The sequence below is a fragment of the Neofelis nebulosa genome, chromosome 11 (genome assembly GCF_028018385.1).
Source record: "Neofelis nebulosa isolate mNeoNeb1 chromosome 11, mNeoNeb1.pri, whole genome shotgun sequence".
Classification (NCBI taxonomy): Eukaryota; Metazoa; Chordata; class Mammalia; order Carnivora; family Felidae; genus Neofelis; species Neofelis nebulosa.
In genome coordinates, this window is record NC_080792.1 from 87424742 (window position 1) to 87448934 (window position 24193).

Consider the following 24193-nt stretch of genomic DNA (forward strand, 5'->3'; position numbering starts at 1 on the left):
GATACCTGAGAATTATCTGAAAACTTGTAGTTTATTACACATGGTGCTTTTGTTTCTGAGAACCTTCTCATAAACTCTTTGTTAATTAAAACTAGATATAAAAATAAATAAAACTAGATTTTTTTCTTCCAAAAATCCATGTGCCTTCACTTTTGTATACACACACACATAAATTCCTAAGGAAGAAACTTCATCTTTGTATGAAATTAAGAAAGATTCAATTTCCCTTTGAAAACTGTACTATAACCTTTAAAAACAGAATGACAGTGTCAAAACCATGTACCGATAGCCTGAATTAGACAGACTTAAAAAAATAACTAATACATTCTTACCTTTCCAAGGTTTTCCTGTTCAGTAATATTTTTTGTATACTGCTCCCTGGGGAATCAACATAATGACTTAGTTTCAATTTATTTCAATTGATTTGGTCATACAAATAAATTATAAATTAACATATCTATCTAAATATATTACACAGAGGAGTCAGAATGAAACCAAATACTCTCTTTCCCCATCTTTAGTCAATTCTTCTAGTAAATAGTAATTTATGGGGAAAAAACCCCATAAAACACCACATAATTAAGAGAATTAAAATGTTAAGTCCTATTTCTGTATTTAAAATAGTACTTAAGTACTATTTTACACCTAAAACAATGGCAAACCATCTAAGTCACAATTTTTAAAAGTTTTTATTTATTTAGGTAATCTTTACACAAAATGTGGGGTTCAAACTCACAACTCTGAAACAAAGAGTTGCATGCCAGCCAGGCGCCCCAGTCACACTTTATTTTTTTTTAATTTTTTTTTATATTTTTTTAATTTTTGAGACAGAGAGAGACAGAACATGAACGGAGGAGGGTCAGAGAGAGAGAGACACAGGATCTGAATCAGATACCAGGCTCCCAGCTGTCAGCACTGAGCCTGATGTGGGGCTTGAACCCATGGACTGTGAGATCATGACCTGAGCCGAAGTCAGACGCTTAACCGACTGAGCCACCCAGGCGCCCCCACACTTTATTTTTGAAGAGGTTTATAGAAAGGAGAAAGGATACACATTTTAAATAAACATTAACATCTAACCCTGCAATTCTACTTCTGGGAAGTCATCCTACAAAAAGACTCTCATAACTTAAGAAAGGTAAATGTAAAGACTATTTACTTCACCATTGTTTATAACAGTAAAAATCTGCAAACAAACTAAATGTCAATAGATGGGGAAATTTTTAATAAATTTGGTATATCCATTCAAAGGAATAATACAGAGTTGTAAAAAGGAAGGAGTAGATCTATAAATACTGAAGTGGAAAGAACTCTAGATATAAAATTAAGGGAAAACTGTATCTTAAGTTTAACTTTATTTTGTATACACACACATAAAATTTCCCCCATGCATTTGCTAACACACACACACACTAGCAAATGCATGGGGAAAGAATATGGAGTAATTATACGCCAAAATATTAACAGTAGGTATTTCTGAGGCATGGCAACATGGACAACATTCAGTTTTTGTATACCATACTTCATAATGCTTACTTTTGTTTTTATAAGCATCTCTTTTACAAGCTAAAACAGCTCATAATTTTCAAGTAAAAATAAAAATACAATAACATTGTATTGTGTTTTTAAAAATATAAAAGATATAATTATATTTTAACACTCCATAAGACAAAAGTGATATTTAAAGTATTAAGGACAAAGATGGAAGGATGATGACAAAGGAACCAATGACAAAGAAGATAAAAAAAAGACTTTGGACCTCAAATTTAGAGGAAAAAGACTATGTTTCTGTGTAAAGTTATGCTGTAGTAAGAAGTTAAACAACACAAAACTGGGAATCCAAGAAATCATAAGCCACAAAGAGAAACTCTAGCAGCTTAAGTGAAGGAAGATTTGCATTCATGTAACAAGGGAGGTAAACTTGCCTAGAACAGAGAGGGTGGTTTCACAAGTACTCAAAGTCCTCAGGGCGCCTGGGTGGCTCAGTCGGTTAAGCCTCTGACTCCTATATATTTATATATTAAATAAGACCTACTATATAAAATATACTTTTATATATAATATAAAATATATAAAAATATATATTTTAAAGATTTTATTTTTAGAGAGAGAGAAAAAGCATGAGTGGGGGAGAGGGGCAGAGGGAGAGAGGGAGAGAGAAAGAGAAAGGGGAGAGAGAGGGAGAGAGGGAGAGAGAGAGAGAGGGAGAGAGAGAGGGAATCCCAAGTAGGTTCCATGCTCAGTGTGGAGCCTGATGCAGGGCTTGATCCCACAATGCCCCTGGGACCATGACCTGAGCTGAAATCAAGAGTCAAGACACTCAACTACAGAGCCACCCAGGTGCCTCACAGAATTTCCATTTATATTTTATCAAGAGATCAAAGGCTCATGCTCTTTTACCATATAACACTAATACGTAATTATTTTAATTTATTCAATGACTTTATTCAAGAAATAACTATGGAGCACCTGTTATGTACCAAGCATGCCCTAGGGTTTCAGGAAGAAAACAGAACAGAGTCCTTGTCCTCCAGTAACTCATGCTATATAATTTCCAAAACACTGCTGCATGCATTATATTTAACTTGATCTTCTGTGGTATACATTGTTCTCCCTATTATATAGATGAGAAAATGATATGCCCAAGGTCACAAAACTTGGAACTAGAAAAACCAGGTTAGTAAGAAAATTTTATGAGTCCCTCTTTAGTACTTTGAAATAAAACATGCTGCCTCTTTATTTCATTAAAAAATTTTTTTTAATGTTTATTATTTTTGAGAGAGACAGAGAGCAAGCAGGGGAAGGGCAGAGAAAAAGAGGGAGACACAGAATCAGAAGCAGGCTCCCGGCTCTGAGCTGTCACACAGAGCCCCACGCGGGGCTCAAACCTGTGAGCTGTGAGATCATGACCTCAGCTGAAGTCGGCCGCTTAACTGACTGAGCCACCAAAGTGCCCCAACATGCTGCCTCTTTAAATAAAATTAAAATTTGCAGGCAATCTTTCAAAACCATGCTAATTTCTCCAGGTGTCTGGGTGGTTTTAGTTGGTTAAGCTTCTGACTCTTGGTTTTGGCTCAGGTCATGATCTCATGGTTTCATGAGTTCAAGCCCTGGGTCTGGCTCTGCACTGACAGTGAGGAGCCTGCTTGGGGTTCTCTGTCTCCATCTCTCTCTTTCCTTCTCCCACTCACACGGTCACTCTCTCTCTCTCAAAATAAATAAGCTTAAAAACGAAGACAAAAACAAAAAAACCCCATTCTAATTTCTTAGACCATTGGCTTTACTCAAAAGTATCATAAAAGAAGAAAATGGGACAACCATAAAAATATTGTAACTATAATAATAATAATAATAATAATAATTTAAACATATATCAATGAGTTTAGAATACAATTAACACTATTTTATTTATAATATTCTTATGTACTACTCTAGTCAGGGCAAAATATTTTTTCTATGGGAAGACTAATGGTAAAGGTTTATGATGATTTTGAAAATGATAAAAAAGAATACCTGGCCAGAAAACCAATAGTTCAGTGACAATATTTCCTATTTCCTATTTATATTGATAACTTTGGAAAAAATGGAACTTAAATTTTTAAAACTTTTTTTCAAGAATAAAAACTTCTCACATTTGTAAAATATTAATATTGACCATACAGATTTGAGCCAGGTTTACACTCAATGAAAGAATGTGAATAAGTACATTTAATATGTGTAATATGTCAGAGTATTAGAGAAAACATTGTTCTATTTATAGGGTATTTTCAGTCTGGGTTGCATTCCAGTGCATTATATATTTTAAAAATTAGATTCTGCAAGACATTCCATTTACTAGATTCCTTTTTGAAACATTACTGTATATGCCACTAAAAATCTCCACTGCAATCTAGAATAAATGTGAATCCTACACTTGGGAGTTCTTACTGGATGGTAAAAGTGAAACATGTGAATTGTGGTAAGGGGCAGAGAGCTCAGCTTGTTCAATTACTGCATTTTATCACACCTAGCAATTAAACCATAAATGTATTTTTTAAAGCAGAATTTGATTTAAAAAAATTTTTTTAATCTTTATTTATTTTTCAGAGAGAGACAGTATGTGAGCAGGGGAAGAGCAGAGAGAAAGGGAGACACAGAATCCAAAGCAGGCTCCAGGCTCTGAGCTGGCAGCACAGAGCCCGACACGGGGCTCAAACTCATGAACCGTGAGATCACGACCTGAGCCGAAGTCGGATGCTCACCCAACTGAGCCACCCAGGCGCCCCGGCCATATTTGATTTGATATATTACAGAATGCTGCAAGCTTGGATTACCAAAAAAAAACACCATATAAGGACTAGTGATATTTACACACCCTTCCTTGTTCTGAGGCTGGCACACTGCAGACACACAGCTTCTCACTGTAATGCACTCACACTTCACAGTGAACAGGCAGATGACTAGAGTCCAGGTCATGTGGGACTTTAAAAATAGACCAATCTGAATGCTTATAAAAAAAGGAACTATGTTGGGGCGCCTGGGTGGCTCAGTTGGTTAAGCATCTGACTTAGGCTCAGGTCATGATCTCACAGTTTGTGAGTTCGAGCCCGCGTCAGGCTCTGTGCTGACAGCTCAGAGCCTGGAGCCTGCTTCCGATTTTGTGTCTCCCTCTCTCTCTCTGCCCCATCCCCACTCATGCTCTGTCTCTCTCTGCCTTAAAAATAAATAAAATATTTTTTAAAAAAAGGAACTATGAAATTATATTTTTCCTGGGGAAGGGGAATGGGGAATTACTGTTTAATGATTATAAGAGTTTCTGTTTAGAGTGATGAAAAAGGTTTGGTATTATAGGGGCGCCTGGGTGGCTCAGTCAGTTAAGCGTCCGACTTCGGCTCGGGTCACGATCTCGCAGTTTGTGAGTTCGAGCCCCGCGTCGGGCTCTGTGCTGACAGCTCAGGGCCTGGAACGTGCTTCAGATTCTGTGTCTTCTCCTGTCTCTGCCCCTACCATGCTCATGCTCTGTCTCTCTGTCTCTGTCTCTCAACAATAAATAAATATTAAAAAAAAAAAAAAAAGGTTTGGTATTGCATAGCGGTGGTGGTTGCATTAACACTGTGAATGTGATCAATGCAAGTGAATTATACACCTAAAAATGGGAAACATGTGGCACAAGAACAGACACTCAGATCAATAGAACAGAATAGAGAACCCAGAAATGGACCAACAAACGTATGGCCAACTAATCTTTGACAAAACAGGAAAGAATATCCAATGGAATAAAGACAGTCTCTTCAGCAAGTGATGCTGGGAAAACTGGACAGCGACATGCAGAAGAATGAGCCTAGACCGCTTTCTTACACCATACAGAAAAATAAACTCAAAATGGATGAAAGACCTCAATGTAAGACAGGAAGTCATCAAGATCCTTGAGGAGAAAGCAGGCAAAAACCTCTTTGATCTTGCCCACAGCAACTTCTTACTCAATACGTCTCTGGAGGCAAGGGAAACAAAAGCAAAAATGAACTATTGGCACCTCATCAAAATAAAAAGCTTCTGCATAGCGAAGGAAACAATCTGCAAAACTAAAAGGCAACCGACAGAATGGGAGAAGATATTTGCAAATGACATATCAGATAAAGGGTTAGTATCCAAAATCTATAAAGAACTTATCAAACTCAACACCCAAAAAACAAATCATCCAGTGAAGAAATGGGCAAAAGACATGAATAGATACTTCTCCAAGGAAGACATCCAGATGGCCAACCAACACATGAAAAAATGCTCAACATCATTCATCATCAGGGAAATACAAATCAAAACCACAATGAGGTACCACCTTACACCTGTCAGAGTGTCTAACATTAACAACTCAGGCAACAACAGATGTTGGTGAGGATGCGGAGAAAGAGGATCTCTTTTGCATTGTTGGTGGGAATGCAAGCTGGTGCAGCCACTCTGGAAAACAGTATGGAGGTTCCTCAAAAAACTAAAAATAGAACTACCCTAGGACCCAGCAATTGCATTACTAGGCATTTATCCATGGGATACAGGTGTGCTGTTTTGAAGGGACACATGCACCCCCATGTTTATAGCAGCACTATCAACAATAGCCAAAGTATGGCAAGAGCCCAAATGTCCATCAATGGATGAATGGATAAAGAAAATGTGATATATATATACATATATATATATATATATATATATATATACACACACACACACACACATATATACACACACACAATGAAGTATTATTTGGCAATCAAAAAGAAGGAAATCTTGCCATTTGCAACTACATGGATGAAACTGGAGGGTATTATGCTAAGTGAAATTAGTCAGCCAGAAAAAGACAAAAATCATATGACTACACTCATATGAGGACTTTAAGAGACAAAACAGATGAACATAAGGGAAGGGAAACAAAAATAATATAAAAACAGGGAGGGAGACAAAACAGAAGAGACTCATAAATATGGAGAACAAATAGGGTTGCTGGAGGAGTTGTGGGAGGGGGGATGGGCTAAATGGGTAAGGGGCATTAAGGAATCTACTCCTGAAATCATTGTTGCACTATATGCGAATTAATTTGGATGTAAATTTTAAAAAATTAAAAATAAAATTAAAGAAAATAGTAAACATGGCAAATTTTAATTTTTTTTAAATGTTTTATTTATTTTTGAGACAGAGAGAGACACAGCATGAGCAGGGGAGGGGCAGAGAGAGAGGGAGACACAGAATTCGAAGCAGGCTTCAGGCTCTGAGCTGTCAGCACAGAGCCTGATGCGGGGCTTGAACTCACAAACCGCGAGATCATGACCTGAGCCGAAGTCGGACGCTCAACCTACTGAGCCACCCAGTGCCCCAACATGGCAAATTTTATATCGGTTTTTTTTTGCCATGATAAAAAATCAAGCAATCCAGAAAGTAAATTACAGGTATTCCTACTCAGTAGGGCTGGAGAATCAGGAAGATATTTAACAAGATTTAATCCTAAGTAATATCTTAATATCTGCTTATTTAAGTACCCCCAATTTAGTAATTCCATCTTACGTATAAAACTTCTACAGGTCACAGCCATAAAAAAGAATGAAACCTTGCCATTTGCAACAACATGGATGTAGCTGGAGAGTACAATGCCAGGTGAAATAAGTCAGTCAGAGAAAGACACACACCATATCATTTCACTCATATGTGGCATTTAAGAAACAAAACAAATGAACAAAGGAAGAAAGAGAGAGAGAGACAAACCAAGAAACAGACTCGAAACTCTAGAGAACAAACTGATGGTTCCCAGAGGCGAGGTGGGTGAGGGGGATGGGTGAAACAGGTGATGGGGATTAAGAGTACAATTATGATGAGCACCGAGTATGTATGGAATTGCTGAATCACTATGTTGTACACCGGAAACTAATGTAACACTACAAGAACTATACTGGAGTTTAAATACAGAAGTTAGTAAAATTAAAAAGAAACTTCTATAGGTGAAAACATTAAGTAACTCAATATAGAAACAACAAAATTACTTGCCTAATTGCCTTTCTTTTTTCTTGTTGATCAGAAGAAACATAAGTCTTCATCTCATCAGTAGCACGACGAAGTTGTACTTCTAGGTTCTAAGTGGAAAGATTAAATTTTAGGTTAAGTCCTTGATACAGAAAAATCTCAGAAAAATTCTTGATCCTCTTTCTTTATTTTACCTTAATCATACAATTTGTGTAATGGTATCTACTTTCTTCCTGAAGACATTCTTCACGGAGTCCTCTGACTTCCTACAATATATAATTTTAAACAGGCAACATTATTGAAAGAATAATCAAATGCAGAAAGGATGACTTTAAATGTACAACAAAATGCCATCAGAGTAATTTCTTCTTTTGTGATTATAATTTTGTTTGCCATCACAGACTAGGTTGCAATCTTTTCTAAAGACTACTCCTATTGCTCCAAAACCTACAGGTTCAGTTATTAATTTATTAAGTACCCACCATGTGCCCAGCTCTGTGCTAGGTGCTGGGGACACAACGGTGAATAAGACTATAGGCCCTTGCTCTCATTCAAGTAGAGGAAATAGGCATAAACAAGGAGATAGGTAATGAAGGTAGTTTCAGACTTTTCTTCAGTACTATGAAGAAAAGTCAGTAGTAGTAGAATGTGATAGGGCGACCCAACAGGCAACATTAGATAGGGTGATCACAGAAGACCTCCAGGAGGAGGTGACATTCAGGCTGAGACCTGATGATGCGCAGGAGAGATCAAGGTAAAGAGCTAGAGGCAGAGTGTCCCAGAGAGAGAAGAGCACAAGCAAAAGCCATGAGGTGAAAACAAGCTTAGCTTGTCTGATGTGCAAGAAGAAGGCCAGTGTGGCTGCGGCCCTGTGGATGAAGAGAACAGCACACGAACATGAAGTTCAGGAGGCAGGTGGGCCTTGCAGACCATAGTTTGGAAGTCAGGTTTTAAGTGCAGTAGGAAGCTAGTGGAGGATGGCCTAAGTTTTCCACAGGTTTCTTTGGCTGCTCTATAGAGAAAAAAAACCTTAGGAAGGCAAGGGTGAAGGTAAGAGAGCAGAGCTGGGTTACTGTGGGAGACACCTGCTTGTGGCCTGGACCTTGGTGGTTGTGGTACAGATGGAGAATTTGGTGTGTATGCATCACGTCTGAAGAAATAAAGATCTCTCGAGCTTAGGGGACAGGCTCAGAGAATGAGGGTAAAGGTTTGGGAACCTTTTGATGTCAGGGTAGTGAAAACATGCATACACAGGCAGTTTCTGCTAAATTGTGAAAAAATAAAAACTATCTTCTTACCTGTTCTAATTTGGACCGATTGCTTTCGAGGCCTGCTGCACAGCTATCATACTGGGGTTTCTTTTCATCACACTCTTGGGTTAGTTCCTAGTATGAAAGGATAAATGATTGAATAAGTGAAAAACAAAGGCCTAAAATGTGGCTCTGAAACAATACATGCCCTTGTCAGTCTTGTAACTTAACTCTAGGCTTCTTGGCATACTTAAGAGTTATTTATACAACAATCAGACATTTGAGAATTATGACAGATGAAGATGCTGATAAAAATAATAGCTACCATGTATTGAGCTGTGTGCCAGGCTCTTTATTAGGAGCTGGGATACAACAGTGAGCAAAACAGCCAAAATCCTTCCCCTAAAGTATGTTCAGACAAGTAAACAGCCTGTTGAGTGGTATGATGGGCAAATGTAAGTGTTATAGGAGAACGTGGGACTCTCACAGGACTTAACCCAGGTTTGGAGATCAGCAGTGATAGAGAAACTGATACCTAAGTTGAGGGATGAAGGATTAGTACAATAGCTAGGGGGAAGGTGAACAAGGGAGGAGAATGTTCAGAAAAAAAGAACACTGTGTATAAAGGCTTGGAAGCCAGAGAGAAGAACAATTCAGAACGAACAAGTAGTTTATTATACTGGAGTATGTCTGGAAAGTGCGAGAAGATGCTGAATGCTTTGGCAGGGGCGTGGTCAGAACTTTGGAAACCACGGTAGGGCCTCTGAGCTTACCCTTGTCAGTAACTCAATCTCACCACAACCCCTTGAGGTAGGTATTAATACCCCCATATCATGCTTGGAGAAAGTTCATGGAAGCCACATACTTTGTCAAAGATTATACTGAAGAAAAGGAGTGTCAGAATTTGAATTCAGGCTGTTTGAGTAGTTTCAAACTTCCTTCTAATGTAATATTCTGGATTAGATAACCCGAAAATCATCTATAAATACTGGAAATGCTAAAAATATCTACAAATGCTTGATAAGGTGGAGCAAACATCTTTTCAAATCCAGAGCTGAAATGAACTTCTCAGGAAGGAAGAGGAATCACCGGGGCCAGAAATGAAGGATGACACACTGTGGCTGCCCTTGGGGAAGGAAGCTGGGAGCAGTCATTCTCAGTAATGGAGTGATTCTAATATCCAGGCAGGGCAGACGACAGAGTGGGAAGTTAGAACTGAGAACCCCATAGAATCCAGGCTGTTTTTCAACCAGGGCGGCTAGGTGTAAAGGGTTGACACCAGGCTTGGAATGAAGCAAGCCAGCCTCAGAATGACCTTGGTTTCACGCAGCAGTTTTCTGGGGAAGGAACAGGAGAGTGAACATGAATGGGTAATGTTGTGTGTGCTTCCTTTGTTGTGTGGGACTGCATCTGGTTTGGGGTGTCTAGCATAGTATAAAAAACCGGTGGGGTGCTTGCTGTGGCAGCACATATACTAAGAATTGGAACGATACAGAGAAGATTAGCATGGCGTTTCTGTGCAAGGATGAACTGCAAACTTGTGAAGCTTCCATATCAAAACAAAACCAACCTGGTAGGAGCTGTCTCCAGGCCCAGCCCTAGTTTGTGGTGACATGGCTAAATGCACCAAGGTCAGAAGGTCAGAATCATAGGTAAATATGGGCTCCATTATGGTGCCTCCTTCGGGAAAACGGTGAAGAAAATTGAAATAAGCCAGCATGCCAAGTACATTTGCTTGCTCTGTGGCAAAACCAAGATGAAAAGACGAGCTGTGGGGATCTGGCACCGTGGTTCCCGCATGAAAAAGGTAGCTGGTGGGGCCGGGCTTACAACACCACTTCTGCCGTCACAGTAACATCTGAAGGAATCGAAAGACCAGTGGAAGCTCTACCATTTCAAACATCACTAGCCTATAATAAATGGGTTAACTTATGCTCAAAATTACTTTGGTTTGTTGTTACATTTATTAATAAGATGTTCTGATTTTCATTGTGTTAGTTGTGCTGTCTCAAAAAAACGCTTGGAAGTTAAAATCCTTTTAATTTTTATTGGAAAAAAGAAACTGGTTATAAAAAGGAGCTGTGGCTTTTATGTATCAAAGGGACCTACAGATATTTCAGACTCTTGTGGGTGATGGTCATTCCCACCATAAATGGGAGGAAGGGCAACAGTGGCTGTAGCAGCTGGGACTCTCAATGACATGAAGGTGCTATAGCAGATGGTCGCTTTTGTGTGTGTGTGCATGTGTGGCCTATGAGTCTGATGGCTACACTGATCAGAAAATGCACCTGTGCTGCCGCAGGGGCAGCTGGAGAGAAGGGCCCATCCTTGGGCAGATTCGTTCAAATCTACCCTTTCCTACACAAACTTCCAAGCCAAGACATAAACTCAAAATTAGCTCTGAGCTTGTCATATTCCCAAAACACCAGGAGAGCCAACTGCAAAGCCATTCTGGAGGGACACATGCTCCATCCTAGCTGCTGGGATTCAGAAGACAAAACCCTACTAAAGATAAGCTCACAATCCAAAAGTATAAATACACAAGGAAACAATCAATCCTTATGTGTGAGGATCAGAAGATATAAAAAACAGTGGGACTACACCTCCAGGAACTTTGGATACTAGAGACAAGTCTATTAAGAAAGTGTGCTTGAAACAAAGTCATAAGAAAGGAACTGAAAACAAAAGATTAAGAAAAAAAGTACAGTGAGTAAAAATAGACAAAAATGAAAAAATAGTCATTGAAATTAAAAATTAAATGGTATAAATGTGAAATTAGACACAGCTCAGAAGATACAAAGAATGAACTCGAAAGCAGAGCTGAAGAAATTATTTAAAATTCAACACCGAGAGACAAAAAAGATAAAAATATGAAGACAAAGTCATGCAATAGGGGACAGACATCCCCTGTCATCCCCACAGGGTCATAAGTATGCCTAACTGCAAATAATAGCAGTCGCTGGAGAATGAACTAAAGAAAACAGGGCGGAGAATATTTGAAGATATCATGGAGAATTCTCCTAGAATTAATGGAAGACAAAAAACACAAAATCCATCAGAGCAAATAAAACTAAATCTGTATTTAGATCACATTAGTGAAATTGGACAACACCAAAGACAAAAATAAAAATATTATAACCAATTATAGGCGAGATATTACCTAAAAAGAAATGATAATTAAACTGATGGCAGACTTTTCAACACAAGAGAAACCAGAAAGCAATGAACAAACCATTATTAAAGAAAAAAAAAAAAAGGTGGTTTACTTATAGTGATGATTCTTTACTGAGAGAATTGTTAAAAGAAAAAAAACAAGGAAATTTAATTTCAGGAAGAAAGAAACTGAATCCAGAAGGAAGGGTTAAAATGTAAGAAACAATGGTGAGAAGGGTTAAATTTGTGAGTCAATCTAAGCAGGAAATGACTGTATAAAATAGTGATTATAAGTAATGACCACCCGACAACTACTTTTAGAGATGAAGAAATAGGGGTGCTTGGGTGGCTCAGTCGGTTAAGCATCCGACCCTTGATCTCAGCTCAGGTCTTGATCTCAGGGTCATGAGTTCAAGCCCTGTGTTGGGCTCCACTGTGGGTGTGGAGCCTACTAAAAAAAAGAGAGGAAGAAATAAAATGGAAATAAACTACTAGAGGATAACAACACACATGTAAGGCAAGAGAGGGTGTTAAACTATTCTAAGGTCCCTGTATTGTTCAGGAGATGCCTACTAGATTTAGAATTCATTAAGTCATGAAAATATATGTTAAAAATTTAGGAATAACAATACCAGAATAGAAGATAGAAAAGTAAATAAAGGGAACAAAGAAGATAAAAGAACACAGAGTGATGCGATGAAGGGCAGGAAAGAAGCAGCAAAGAAAAAGCACAGTAAACCGGATGTACAAAACAGAAATAAATCCCAACGTATCAATACTAAAAGTAAATGTAAATGGTATTAAATACACCAATTAAAAGACAGATTCTCAAACTGAATGAAGAAACCACCCACATAAGATCTAGCTATATGCTGTTTATGAGACATATGACAAAAGTAAGGACACAGAAAGCTAAAAGAAAACAGAAATAAAAAGATATACCAGGCAATCCTAATCATAAGAAAGCAAGCTGGCATACTTACATTAATAGCAGACAAAATAAAAATCTTAGACCAAAACCTTAGCAGGAATAAAGAGAATTAAAAAAATGATAAAATGAATAATTTACCAGGAAGGTTTTTTTTTTTTAAATCAGGAATCTTTTTCTTAATTCTGTCAAAATAACATAAAATTTACCATTGTAACCATTTTTAAATGTACAGTTAAGTACTGAGTACACTCGTTGTGCTGTGCAGCCAATCTCCAGAACTATTCTCATCTTGTAAAACTGAAATTCTATACCCATGAAACAACTCCCCATTCACTAAGAAGCTTTAGGTGATACATTTGAAAAGCCTGATCTGATGAACACATAGAGAATCCAGTACTCAACAAATGGAAAATACGCATTCTTTTTAATATCAAGTCACCAAAAAAAAATTAGGTTGGCCTCTGATCTCTCCATGGCCACACTTAACCCTGGAAGACAGTAGAGCAGTATACTTTAAAAATTCTCAAGGAAAGAAAGCACAATGTAAAGATTTTATGCTCAGTCAAGCTAATTTTTAAATATTTAAGGCAAGAAACTCTGGAACATGCAAGAACTCATTAGGGAATATTGTTCTTGTGAGGTTTTTTTTGAGGATTCTCCTAGAGGACAAATCACAGACAATAAAAATTAGGAAAAAGGGCAGTGAAAGGATTGGTAATGAGCACTGAATCTAATAATTACAGGTTTAACACTGAAAACACAAGTGGGAACCAGGGTAATAGAAGAGAATGTAAATGTTACATGCCCTGACAATGTAGAAACGATACTACAAAATCTGCAGGGAAGGGAAAGGGAAAAGAAAGTGAAAGGTAGAATAAATAAGCTGGTTTCCTCAATTTTTAATTGCTAGGGGTGAGTGGGGGAATATCAACAGATATAATTTAAATCTGATGAATCAAGTTATAAGTATATTAAAAGTATAAAGGCAAATAGTAAAAGAGACAATATGATTGACTAAATTCAAGTACTAAAAGAGAGGGAAGGAGGGGAAAAGGAAGAGGAAAAAAACTAATTTCATCACTGCTCACAGTGGGGATTAATAGATAATACCTATAGAAATGGATGATTAATGGTAGAGTTACAAATATCACCACCAGACCAAAACCACAAGCCAGAAACACATACAGGGAGGATGAGGGAGAGGGACAAGGAGAAAAAAACGAGAGAGAAAATGAAAACAAAACAAAACAAAACAAACACCAGGATTTTTTGGGGGGGCTTTAAAATCAAAAGCTACGGACACCTGGGTGGCTCAGTCGGTTAAGCGTCTGACTTCGGCTCAGTCATGATCTCGCGGTTCTCTCTCGAGCCCCATGTCCGGCTCTCTGCTGTCAGCACAGAGCCCGCTTCGGATTCTCTCTCCTCCTCTCTTTCTGTACCTCCCCTGCTCGCTCTCTGCCTCTCTCAAAATAAATAAACTTAAAAAAAATCAAAAGCTACACATAACATGTACTAAGATCAAATATGTCTGCATATCAATAAAGTTAAAGGGTCTAAACTTACTTATTAAAACAAACCCTTCAGATTATATCGCATACCAAAACCCAATTCAAGACCTATTCAGAGACACCTACAACAAGATAATTTTTAAAAAGTTAAAAGCAGGGGCGCCTGGGTGGCTGTCAGTTGGGTGTCTGACTTCGGCTCAGGTCACGATCTCACGGTTTTTGAGTTCCAGCCCCACGTGGGGCTCTGTGCTGACAGCTCAGAGCCTGGAGCCTGCTTTGGATTCTGCGTCTCCCTCTCTGTCTGCCCCTCCCCTACTGACACTCTGTCTCTCTCTCCTTCAAAAAAACACACATTAAAAACAAATTTAAAAAAATAAATAAAAAGTTAAAAGCAAAAGATGGGCAAAAGTACAGTAGGCAAATGCAAACAAAAGGAAGCAGATGTCTTGTTCTTAATATCAGTCAGAGTTTAATTCTGTCTGCCACCACCAAAAAAAGCCTTTGTCTTTCTGGAGAGTAGAACAAACTTTAGGCAGCCAATAAATAATTATCCATTCATTTGTTCTCAGGAAATTTCTGGAAAACACATAAGGACCTGTTTTACTTCTGGGGAGTGTAGAGAGAGAGATAATTTCTATTCTTCCCCTTTTTATTTTTATTTTTATTTTTTTTTTTTTTTAACGTTTATTTATTTTTGAGACAGAGAGAGACAGAGCATGAACGGGGGAGGGTCTGAGAGAGAGGGAGACACAGAATCGGAAACAGGCTCCAGGCTCCGAGCCATCAGCCCAGAGCCTGACGCGGGGCTCGAACTCACGGACCGCGAGATCGTGACCTGGCTGAAGTCGGACGCTTAACCGACTGCGCCACCCAGGCGCCCCAACTTCCCCTTTTTATTTATTTATTTATTTTTATTTTTTATTTTTTTTTAATGTTTATTTATTTTTGAGACAGAGAGAGACAGAGCATGAACGGGGGAGGGGCAGAGAGAGAGGGAGACACAGAATCTGAAACAGGCTCCAGGCTCTGAGCAGTCAGCACAGAGCCGGACGCGGGGCTCGAACTCACAGACCGCGAGATCGTGACCTGAGCCGAAGTCGGACGCTTAAGCGACTGAGCCACCCAGGTGCCCCTATTCTTCCCCTTTTTAAAGTATACTGCTCTACTGTCTTCCAGGGTTAAGTGTGGCCATGGAGAGATCAGAGGCCAACCTAATTTTTTTTGGTGACTTGATCTTAAAAAGAATGTATTTTCCATTTGTTGAGTACTGGGTTCTCCATGTATTCAACAGATCAAGCTTTTCAAATGTATCATTTAAAGCTTCTTGGTGAATGGTGTGTTTTTAATGGGTATAGAATTTCAGTTTGAATTCTTACCAAGAACATGTTTTTACTTTTATAAGAAAAAGGGATCAATGAGAAATATCTCAGTGAAATCAATAATTGTCAGATTTTATACTCTAAAATGAGCATTTTAGCTCTTCCATTATATTAGCAATTTTATGTATTATGACATTTAATTACATGTAATTTATCATACTCCTCAGAAAATAAACATAACACTTTTCAAGATGCTATTCTCATTCTACGTGATTATAAAAGATTTAGATAAATGTAAGTTATACATCTGGAGTTGCAGTGCTCTGATTTTCAAGCAGTTGTTATTATTCAAATTTAGAACATACAAGTACGATAGAAAGGAAATGTTCACTATAAACAATTCACTATAAAGTTTCCTAAATATTTCAGAGCTGCCCATTAAAGCAAGAAGTATAAAGTATTTTCAAGTAGTCCTGCACTTTAACAATACATTTATGTAGTTTTGAGTGGTAAGTACATGCAAGTTAAAAATGAATAATATTCAGGGCACCTGGGTGGTCAGTCGGTTAAGTGTCCGACTTCGGCTCAGGTCATGATCTTACAGGTGGTGAGTTTGGGCCCTGTGTCAGGCTCTGTACTGACAGCTCAGAGCCTGGAGCCTGCTTTGGATTCTGTATCTCCCTCTCTTTCCCCCTGCCCCTCTTGTACTCTCTCTCTCACTCTCTCTCAAAAATAAATAAACATTTGGGGCGCCTGGGTGGCTCAGTCGGTTAAGCGTCCGACTTCAGCCAGGTCACGATCTCGCGGTCCGTGAGTTCGAGCCCCGCGTCGGGCTCTGGGCTGATGGCTCGGAGCCTGGAGCCTGTTTCCGATTCTGTGTCTCCCTCTCTCTCTGCCCCTCCCCCGTTCATGCTCTGTCTCTCTCTGTCTCAAAAATAAATAAACAAACAAAAAAAAAATTTTTTAAAAAATAAAATAAATAAACATTTAAAAAAATAGAAGAAAAATGCTTTCTTCTAAAAAAAACCCAAATAATATTTAAAGTAGAGAACAATTAAGAATTTCAGTTAAGATTTGAAAAGAGCTTACAATCAATGACTTGGCTAGCCTCTTTTTTTTTAGTATACTTTTTATCACAAAAGGTTTCTGGATAAAAGTAGAACTATACATGGATGCAGGAGACTGACATATGGAGATAAGCAAAATGAACATCAGACACTCACCAAATACAATGAACTCAACCACTGGGGAAAAAAAAAACAAACACAACAGCTAACGCAAACAGGCAAGTCCTGTCCCCTTTTAAAAGATTTTTTAAGATAATTTTTAATGTTTATTTATTTTTGAGAGAGAGAGAAAGAGAGAGGGAGGGAGGGAGGAAGGGGCAGAGAGAGACGGAGACACACAATTGGGAGCAAGCTTGAGGCTCTGAGCTGTCATCACAGAGCCCGACGCAGGGCTCGAACTCACAAACCGTTAGATCATGACCTGAGCCAAAGTGGGACACTTAACCCACTGAGCTACCCAGGCGCCCCTAAAAGATTTTTTTATTGTGGTAAAAATATACATAAAATAAAAATTACTACTGAAACCATTTTTTTTAATATTAAAAATTTTTTTTAATGTTTATTTTTTGAGAGAGAGAGAGAGAGAGAGACACAGAGTGTGAGTGGGGGAGGGGCAGAGAGAGAGAGGGAAACACAGAATCCGAAGCAGGCTCCAGGCTCTAAGCTGTCAGCACAGAGCTCGATGTGGGGCTCGAACTCACAAGCTGTGAGATCATGACCTAAGCCAAAGTCAGATGCTTAACTGACTGAGCCACCCAGGTGCCCCACCACTGAAACCATTTTTAAGTGGCATTACATACATTCACATTGTCGTGCAGGCGTCCCTACCTTCCATCTCCAGATCTCTTTTCATCTTCCCACACTGAAACTCTGTCCCCATTAAACACTTAATTTCCTATTCGCTATGGCCCCACAACCACCATTCTACTCTGTGTCTGTGAATATGACTACTCTGGGTACCTCATGTAAGTGGAATCATGCAGTGTTTGTCCTTAGCAGAGTGCCTTTTCAACACGGCAGAAGACAGAGATGAAAATGTTGATGTGGCTTAGGTACCCCTCTGACTTGATGATATGGAAAGAACTGGAGAGTTGTATTATTTGGGACTGGTGGTAAGAGGGGTACATTTCTTTGTGATGGGAGTGGTAGGCAGTCTGTCACATACAGAGAAATTGAGTTAAATCACATGAAAATGAATTTCAGGTTTGGTTACATTATTATAATACATGACTTTATAATATTTAAGATCTGGTATCTAGTTTACTCAGAAAACAATTTGGTTGAAAAGCAATAGATACTATCCCTTCTTTTAAAAGTCTCTTTATTAATTATAATAAATACTTTAAAAATATTTATTTATCTATTTATTTATCTATTTATTTAGAGAGGGAATCCCAGCAGGCTCCACGATGTCAGCACAGAGCCTGACGTGGGGTTTGATCTCATGAACCACCAGGTCATGCATGACCTGAGCTGAAATTAAGAGTCGGACACTTAACCAACTGAACCACCCAGGCATGACAGATAAATACTTTTTAAAAAGTTCTTATGTATTAGTCATTGTTGCATAGTCATTATATGCATTATTTCATTTAGTCTTTACAACCACCCTGTTAAGAAGAGAGTAGTTTACAGATGAGGAAACTAAAGTTTATAGGAATAAAGTCATTTACCCAAGGTTATCCAGGGTCTGCCTGATTCTGTAGTGCATGTTCTTAATCATTCTATCTACACTGTCTGAATAGAACCTTAAACTAAGTGCAGTATATACTAAAATTCCAACCATGTAAAAAAGTATATATGAGAGGACAAGGCTGAAATGCCAAGATGAACACTGTTCAGCTGTTACAAATAGGATAACAGGTGGTGTATTAAAAGATGTCAATTAAAGCACTGACATATCTATAGCCTCTCCAGAGGGAAAATTCTCTAGGTAGCCATACTTGGTACCATATTACCCTCCTTTCTTCTCATCCTGTCCTTACAAGCATAGCTGGCTGGACTAAGAATGGACCCCTGACCTGACCTGAGGATAGCCAATAGTCTATGAGATAGTTGGGCATGAAAAACTGCCCCCAAAAGAGAAGAGCTGCACCAGGAATTTGAATTAGAAAATGCAAAGAAAATAGCACAGTTGGTGAAATTTCAACATAAAATATGTAGAGAGGAAGGTCTTAGCATGTAAGATGAACAATAAAGAGTACAGGTTATGGTACCTGTACCTGTTCCAGACAGATTATGTTTCTGATCCTTAGAATTCCATAACAGCATTTTTTCTTTACTGTCCTTAATATCCTTTCAATAAAACTCATTTAATATATAAATGAAAAAATATATAAATGAATTTAATAAAAGAATTATTTACAAATAGATTTATTAGCTTACTATTAGGGAGAAATTTTATCATCACTAGAAATACACATAACCAGTCCCTTTGGTTTCCAAGTTGCTTTAAGAAAAGCTTTAAGAAAATCAATGGATTAGAATGTAACCATGAAAACAATTCTTGATGTCCTCAATCTCAAAACTTTGCTCAAAAATCTCCTTTCTGAAACTTTTCCTTCCTAACAATCACATCATTTGCTTCCTCTTATTATGATTCTGATTATATATTTCCTCCTCCTTCCTTCCTTCCTTCCTTCCTTCCTTCCTTCCTTCCTTCCTTCCTTCCTTCCTTCCTTCCTTCCTTCCTTAAATAAGCTCTATGCCCAAAGTAGGGCTTGAACCCACAATGCTGAGATCAAGAGTCAGATGCTCCACCGACTGAGCCAGCCAGGCACCTCTTTCCTATATTTTTCTTAAGTTGGCTTATCTTTTGTCTCTCTTGAATTTCTTCACGTTTGTCTCATCTCACCTATGAGTGTATGAACTCGAGAGAACAGGGACTTGTCTCTCACTTCTTTTGTGATGGCAGCGATGTGTAATGGAATGAGCGGGAGATTTGAAATATGATAATACAGATGCTGGAGTCAAGCCCCAACTCTCTCACTGCCTATTTGTCTATTTGGATAAGTCACTAAACCTGTCTCAGACTCCATGGCATTTTCTATAAAAAGGAAACGATGTCTATCTGATTTCAAAGTCCATGTGATTTTTCACTGTGCTCTGATGGATGGCATTCGTGAAGAATTTTATAGTTCCACACTCAGGCACATGCAGTACAACCCACATTCAAACCTAAAATTACTACACAGAGAGTGATAAAATAACAACTGCTAATGTCAGATGGCGGAGGCCATCTGATCTGGATTTGCGGAGGGCATTTACCTTCTAACAGTTTAGCTTCAAAGCAGTGGTTAGAATTAGCTTCCAAGTAATGGTATTCCGTCACTTATCACAAGCTATCGTAGTTTGCCCCTGGCCCTGCTCCCCAGCTAAGCAAGTCCATTAATCTAAAGTTAACTTGTCACCACTCGCTGGCAGACTCTGAGCTTTTACCTGGCCACAGAAGAACGTGACTTCATATTTATAGCTCTGACATGCATCAGATTTAAAGTAAAAATCTAATCTAGCTGCACTTGTGATTTCGGCTTAAATTCCTTCTCCTTCTCTCTCCCCTCCCCCCGATAATTTGACAAAACAAATAGCATAAATTAAATAAAAAACTTCAAAGTTCGTGTTATTACTCTTTTGTGGAATCATCATCATCATCATCATCATCATCATAGTTTGTTTTCTATAAATTACTCAAGTAAAATATTCAGGATTATAACCAGCACATCTTAACAAGATCAGGTGCTAAAAGTATCGCACAATCAGATTCACTTACTTGACATTTCTGACGCAACTGTCGTAGTTCTTTTATAACTGGGGCTAGAGCTGACTTCTTTTCAGACACCAGTGAATTCAGTTTTTTTACCTGTCATTTAAATAAAATACATGACATCTAAAACAAGAATTCAAAACAGCAAAAAACCTACATGCATAAATATATTTATTAAAGTGTTATTTAAAAGAGTAAAAAGACTAAATTATTTCAACATCAAACAATGGGAAAATGATTTAGTAAATGTTGATTTGGTAACATGGAACAGCATTTAACTTAAAAAAATTTTTTTTTAATGTTTTTTTTTTTGAGAGAGAGTGTGCGCAAGCGTGCAAGTGGGGGAAGGGCGGAAAGAGAGGGGAGCAGAGGATCTGAAGCAGGCTCTGTGCTGACAGCAAAGAGCCCAATGGGGCTCAAACTCATGAACCATGAGATCATGACCTGAGCTAAAGTCGGACATTTAACTGACTGAGCCACCCAGGCGCCCAGCACTTAATTATTTAAAATGTTAATTATTGGGGCATGCTCAGTTATTTGACTGTCCAACTTCAGCTCAGGTCATGATCTCATGGTTTATGAGTTTGAGCCCCATATGGGGCTCGCTGATGTCAGCTCACAACCCGTTTCAGATCCTCTGTCTCCCCCTCTCTCTGCCCCTCCCCCATTTGCACTCTCTCTCTCAAAAATAAATAAACCTTTAAAAAATAAATAAAATGTCAATTATTGGGGCACTTGGGTGGCTCAGTTGGTTAAAGCATCTGACTCTTGATTTCAGCTCAGGTCATGATCTCATGGTTTGTGAGATTGAGGCCCACATCAGACTCTGTGCTGGGCATGGAGCTTGCTTGAGATTCTCTCTCTCCTTCTGCCCCTCCCCTGCTTGTGTGCACACATGCTCTCTCTCTCTCTCAAAAATACAATACAATATAATACAATAAAATACAATAAAATAAAATGTCAATTACTAAGGCTGCAAACTATATGGGAAAATACTTGTAATCTAACACTGAATAATGAAAACAAATTATAAAGTTCCTAAATACAACTACAATCATGTTGTATTATGTAAAAAAAATGTAATTATGTAGGTTATAGAGTATATACGAAACATGAGGAAGTGATATTCAAAATACTTAATAACCCAAATGATATAAGTAATGACCAATCAAAATGGACACCAAGCATGGGGATTAACAGAGTATCGAAGGTCTCTGCTGTGTTAATCATTAATCTTTTTAGGAGTTAGACAGTAGTGAGATCCAGAGGGTTCTGGGCAAGTAGCCAATGTGGAAAAGCCAGGTGGAAGTGGGTACTCTGAGAGTTTGAGGCAACAGTTATTTCCTTCTAGTAAGGAAAGAAAGATTTCAACATTTTAATGCCTGCTAAAGCGGCATCAGTTCATTCAGGCTGAGTAGCAGCTCCAAATAAGGACAGATAGGAAGGAAAAACACAAAAATGAAAGTTTTATTAGTCAGGGTGGTATGATTTGGGAAAACTTATTTTTTATCTTAAGTATTTCTTTAATGTTATAGAACTTTTACACACTTCAAAAACCACAAGATAAGGCAGGCATTTCAATACCTAATTCTATAGGGTATTTAATAACCCTATCGTGTTTCCTTGGGAAAAAACCCTGCAAAATGCCTAAATTATTACAAGTTGAACAACTTACTAAAATGGAAACACTCAAAAGAGACTGATAAAGAGAGATGAAGGAATATAAGGTAAACAATGTGCAGAAATGAAAATTTCAGTGTTTCACTGAAAACAAAACACAAAAATATCTGCCTCTAGCTATACAATAAAAAAAAAAACCTATAAAAAAGCATAATCACCATTTCAGACATGTCATCTAGCGTTCGGCCTTTCATTTCGTCGACTTCACTCTTCAGTGCAGATACCCTTTCTAGCTCTTCCTGAGTGTAACTATATCCAGATATGCCCTTTTTCTCTTCAATAGTTCGCTAAAAATAAAGAATAAAAATAGGTGTCAAAATTGGGGTCTACAAAATGGGTGTCAAAACCTTGATGATTCTGTAAGTAGTATACAGACTTAATACATAGCAATAAAGTTACAAATAAAATAAATTAGCTTACAATGCTAAAGAGTAATTTTTATTGACTTCAACAATAATTACATACTGTTGTATGTTATAAACTTAGGCTAAATTTTGCTTTGGTATCTTCGGGTGCATAGTATTTCTAATTTTAGCACTCAATAAATACTTGGTGACTGAATGAATTCTCAAGTGACCAATATACTTGCATTCATTCAGCCATCCAATATTTATTAGATACCTAAATGTGCTGAGCATAGTTCTAAGCACCAGATAGATAGATAAAATAAAATGTCAATTATTAAGGCTGCAAACCATATGGGAAAACACTTGTAACAAAACAGGTAAAACAAAAGAAAACAAAACAAAACAAAACATAAAAAAAAAAACCTCCCTCACTTACTTAGAGAAGAGCTTAGGAGCTTACTTCTAGTGAGAGTAAACAGGCAATATGTAGACAAGTAAAATACATATAGTGTGAGGTGAGAGTGGGGTTGGAACCTTAAATAACAGGGTGGTTAGAGGTCTTCCTGAGAAGATGACATCTAAGCAAAGCCCGAATGAAGGGAGGGAGCAAGTCATACAGATATCCAGGGGATTGGCAAGGGCAAAAGACATGAGGTAGGAGCAAACCTGTCCCTTCCAAGAAATATCCAGGAGACTGGTGAGCTGAAAACTGAGTGAGAATGAGGTGGGGTTAGGGAGGGATCATATGGGACTCAGATGGCTTGCTGGAACAGTCTCAGTTAATGTCTGTTGTCCTTTGCATTCTCAAAAGTGTCCTACTTTAGATGATAAATTATATGGTTACTTTATTTTTAGGCCAATAAAAGAGCTTGGACTTATTTTAAATGAGATGGGAGGCTTGTCGGGTGGCTCAGAGTAAAGGAATTTTTAAAAGACCACTTTAACATCTGTGCTGAGATCAAACTATAGAGGGACAAAGGAAGCCAGTTAGAAGACTACTCCAGTAATTTAGGTTAGAGATAATGGTAGCATGAATCAGATGGTGGCGGTAGAGGTAACAAGAAGTGGTTGTGTACATATTTTAGAGATAAATCCAAAAAAATATTATGACAGATTAGCTGTGAGGGTTGAGGGAAAATGAGGGGTAAAGAATGACTAAGGTTTCTGGCCTGCAGAACTGAGAGGATGGAGCTGCCATTTATTGAAATGAGAAAGACTTGGTAAGACCAGATTTGAGGGAATAATGAAGATAAGAAATTTAGTTTTGGACATGTTAAAAACTTGAAATATCTAGCAGATACCCAATAGAGAGGTCAAGATATTATAAGTACAAGACTGAAATTTGAGGAGAAATCTAGGCTAGAGATATCAATTTGTGAGTTGTCTGCATAAAGAAGGTCTTTAAAGCCATAGACAGGATAAGATCACCAAGGGAGTGAAACTAGAGAAGAAATCCAACGGCTAAGCCTCGTGACTCCAATATTTAGACCATGGAGAAATGCGAAGAAATCAGCCATGGAGTAGAAACAGGAGTGCTAGTAAAGGAGAAAAACCAGGAGAGTGTAGTGTATTAGAAGATAAGTAAAGGAAGAGGGAGTGATCAACTATGTCAAACACTGCTAATAGGCCAAGTAGGAAAAGAACTAAGAATTGCTCACTGGGTTTAGCAATGTGAAGGTATTGGTGATCCTGA

At 38.1% G+C, this 24193-nt stretch overlaps 1 protein-coding gene and 1 non-coding gene across 13 annotated transcripts in view; one reads left to right on the forward strand and one right to left on the reverse strand.

Annotated features, from left to right (window-relative positions):
- The window catches only part of IFT81 (intraflagellar transport 81), a 210804-nt gene that overhangs the window by 26878 nt on the left and 159733 nt on the right, over positions 1-24193 (reverse strand). For 9 of the 12 annotated variants that reach the window (XR_009250510.1, XM_058691283.1, XM_058691289.1 and 6 more), the window contains 6 exons: positions 22312-22440; positions 20480-20569; positions 8781-8867; positions 7677-7748; positions 7503-7592; positions 333-374 (listed from right to left, as the gene is read on the reverse strand). Coding sequence is in view for 9 of the 12 variants with exons in the window: in XM_058691283.1 (XP_058547266.1) it covers positions 333-374; positions 7503-7592; positions 7677-7748; positions 8781-8867; positions 20480-20569; positions 22312-22440 (510 nt within the window). In the remaining 3 variants the exon portion in view is untranslated. Of the gene's footprint in view, positions 1-332; positions 379-7502; positions 7593-7676; positions 7749-8780; positions 8868-20479; positions 20570-22311; positions 22441-24193 lie in introns of all 12 variants that reach the window. The other 3 variants (XR_009250512.1, XR_009250513.1, XM_058691282.1) reach the window with 2 other exon arrangements.
- On the forward strand, positions 10183-10292 carry LOC131490643 (U6 spliceosomal RNA). Its single transcript, XR_009251160.1, has one exon. It is a non-coding gene; the product is annotated as a U6 spliceosomal RNA (small nuclear RNA).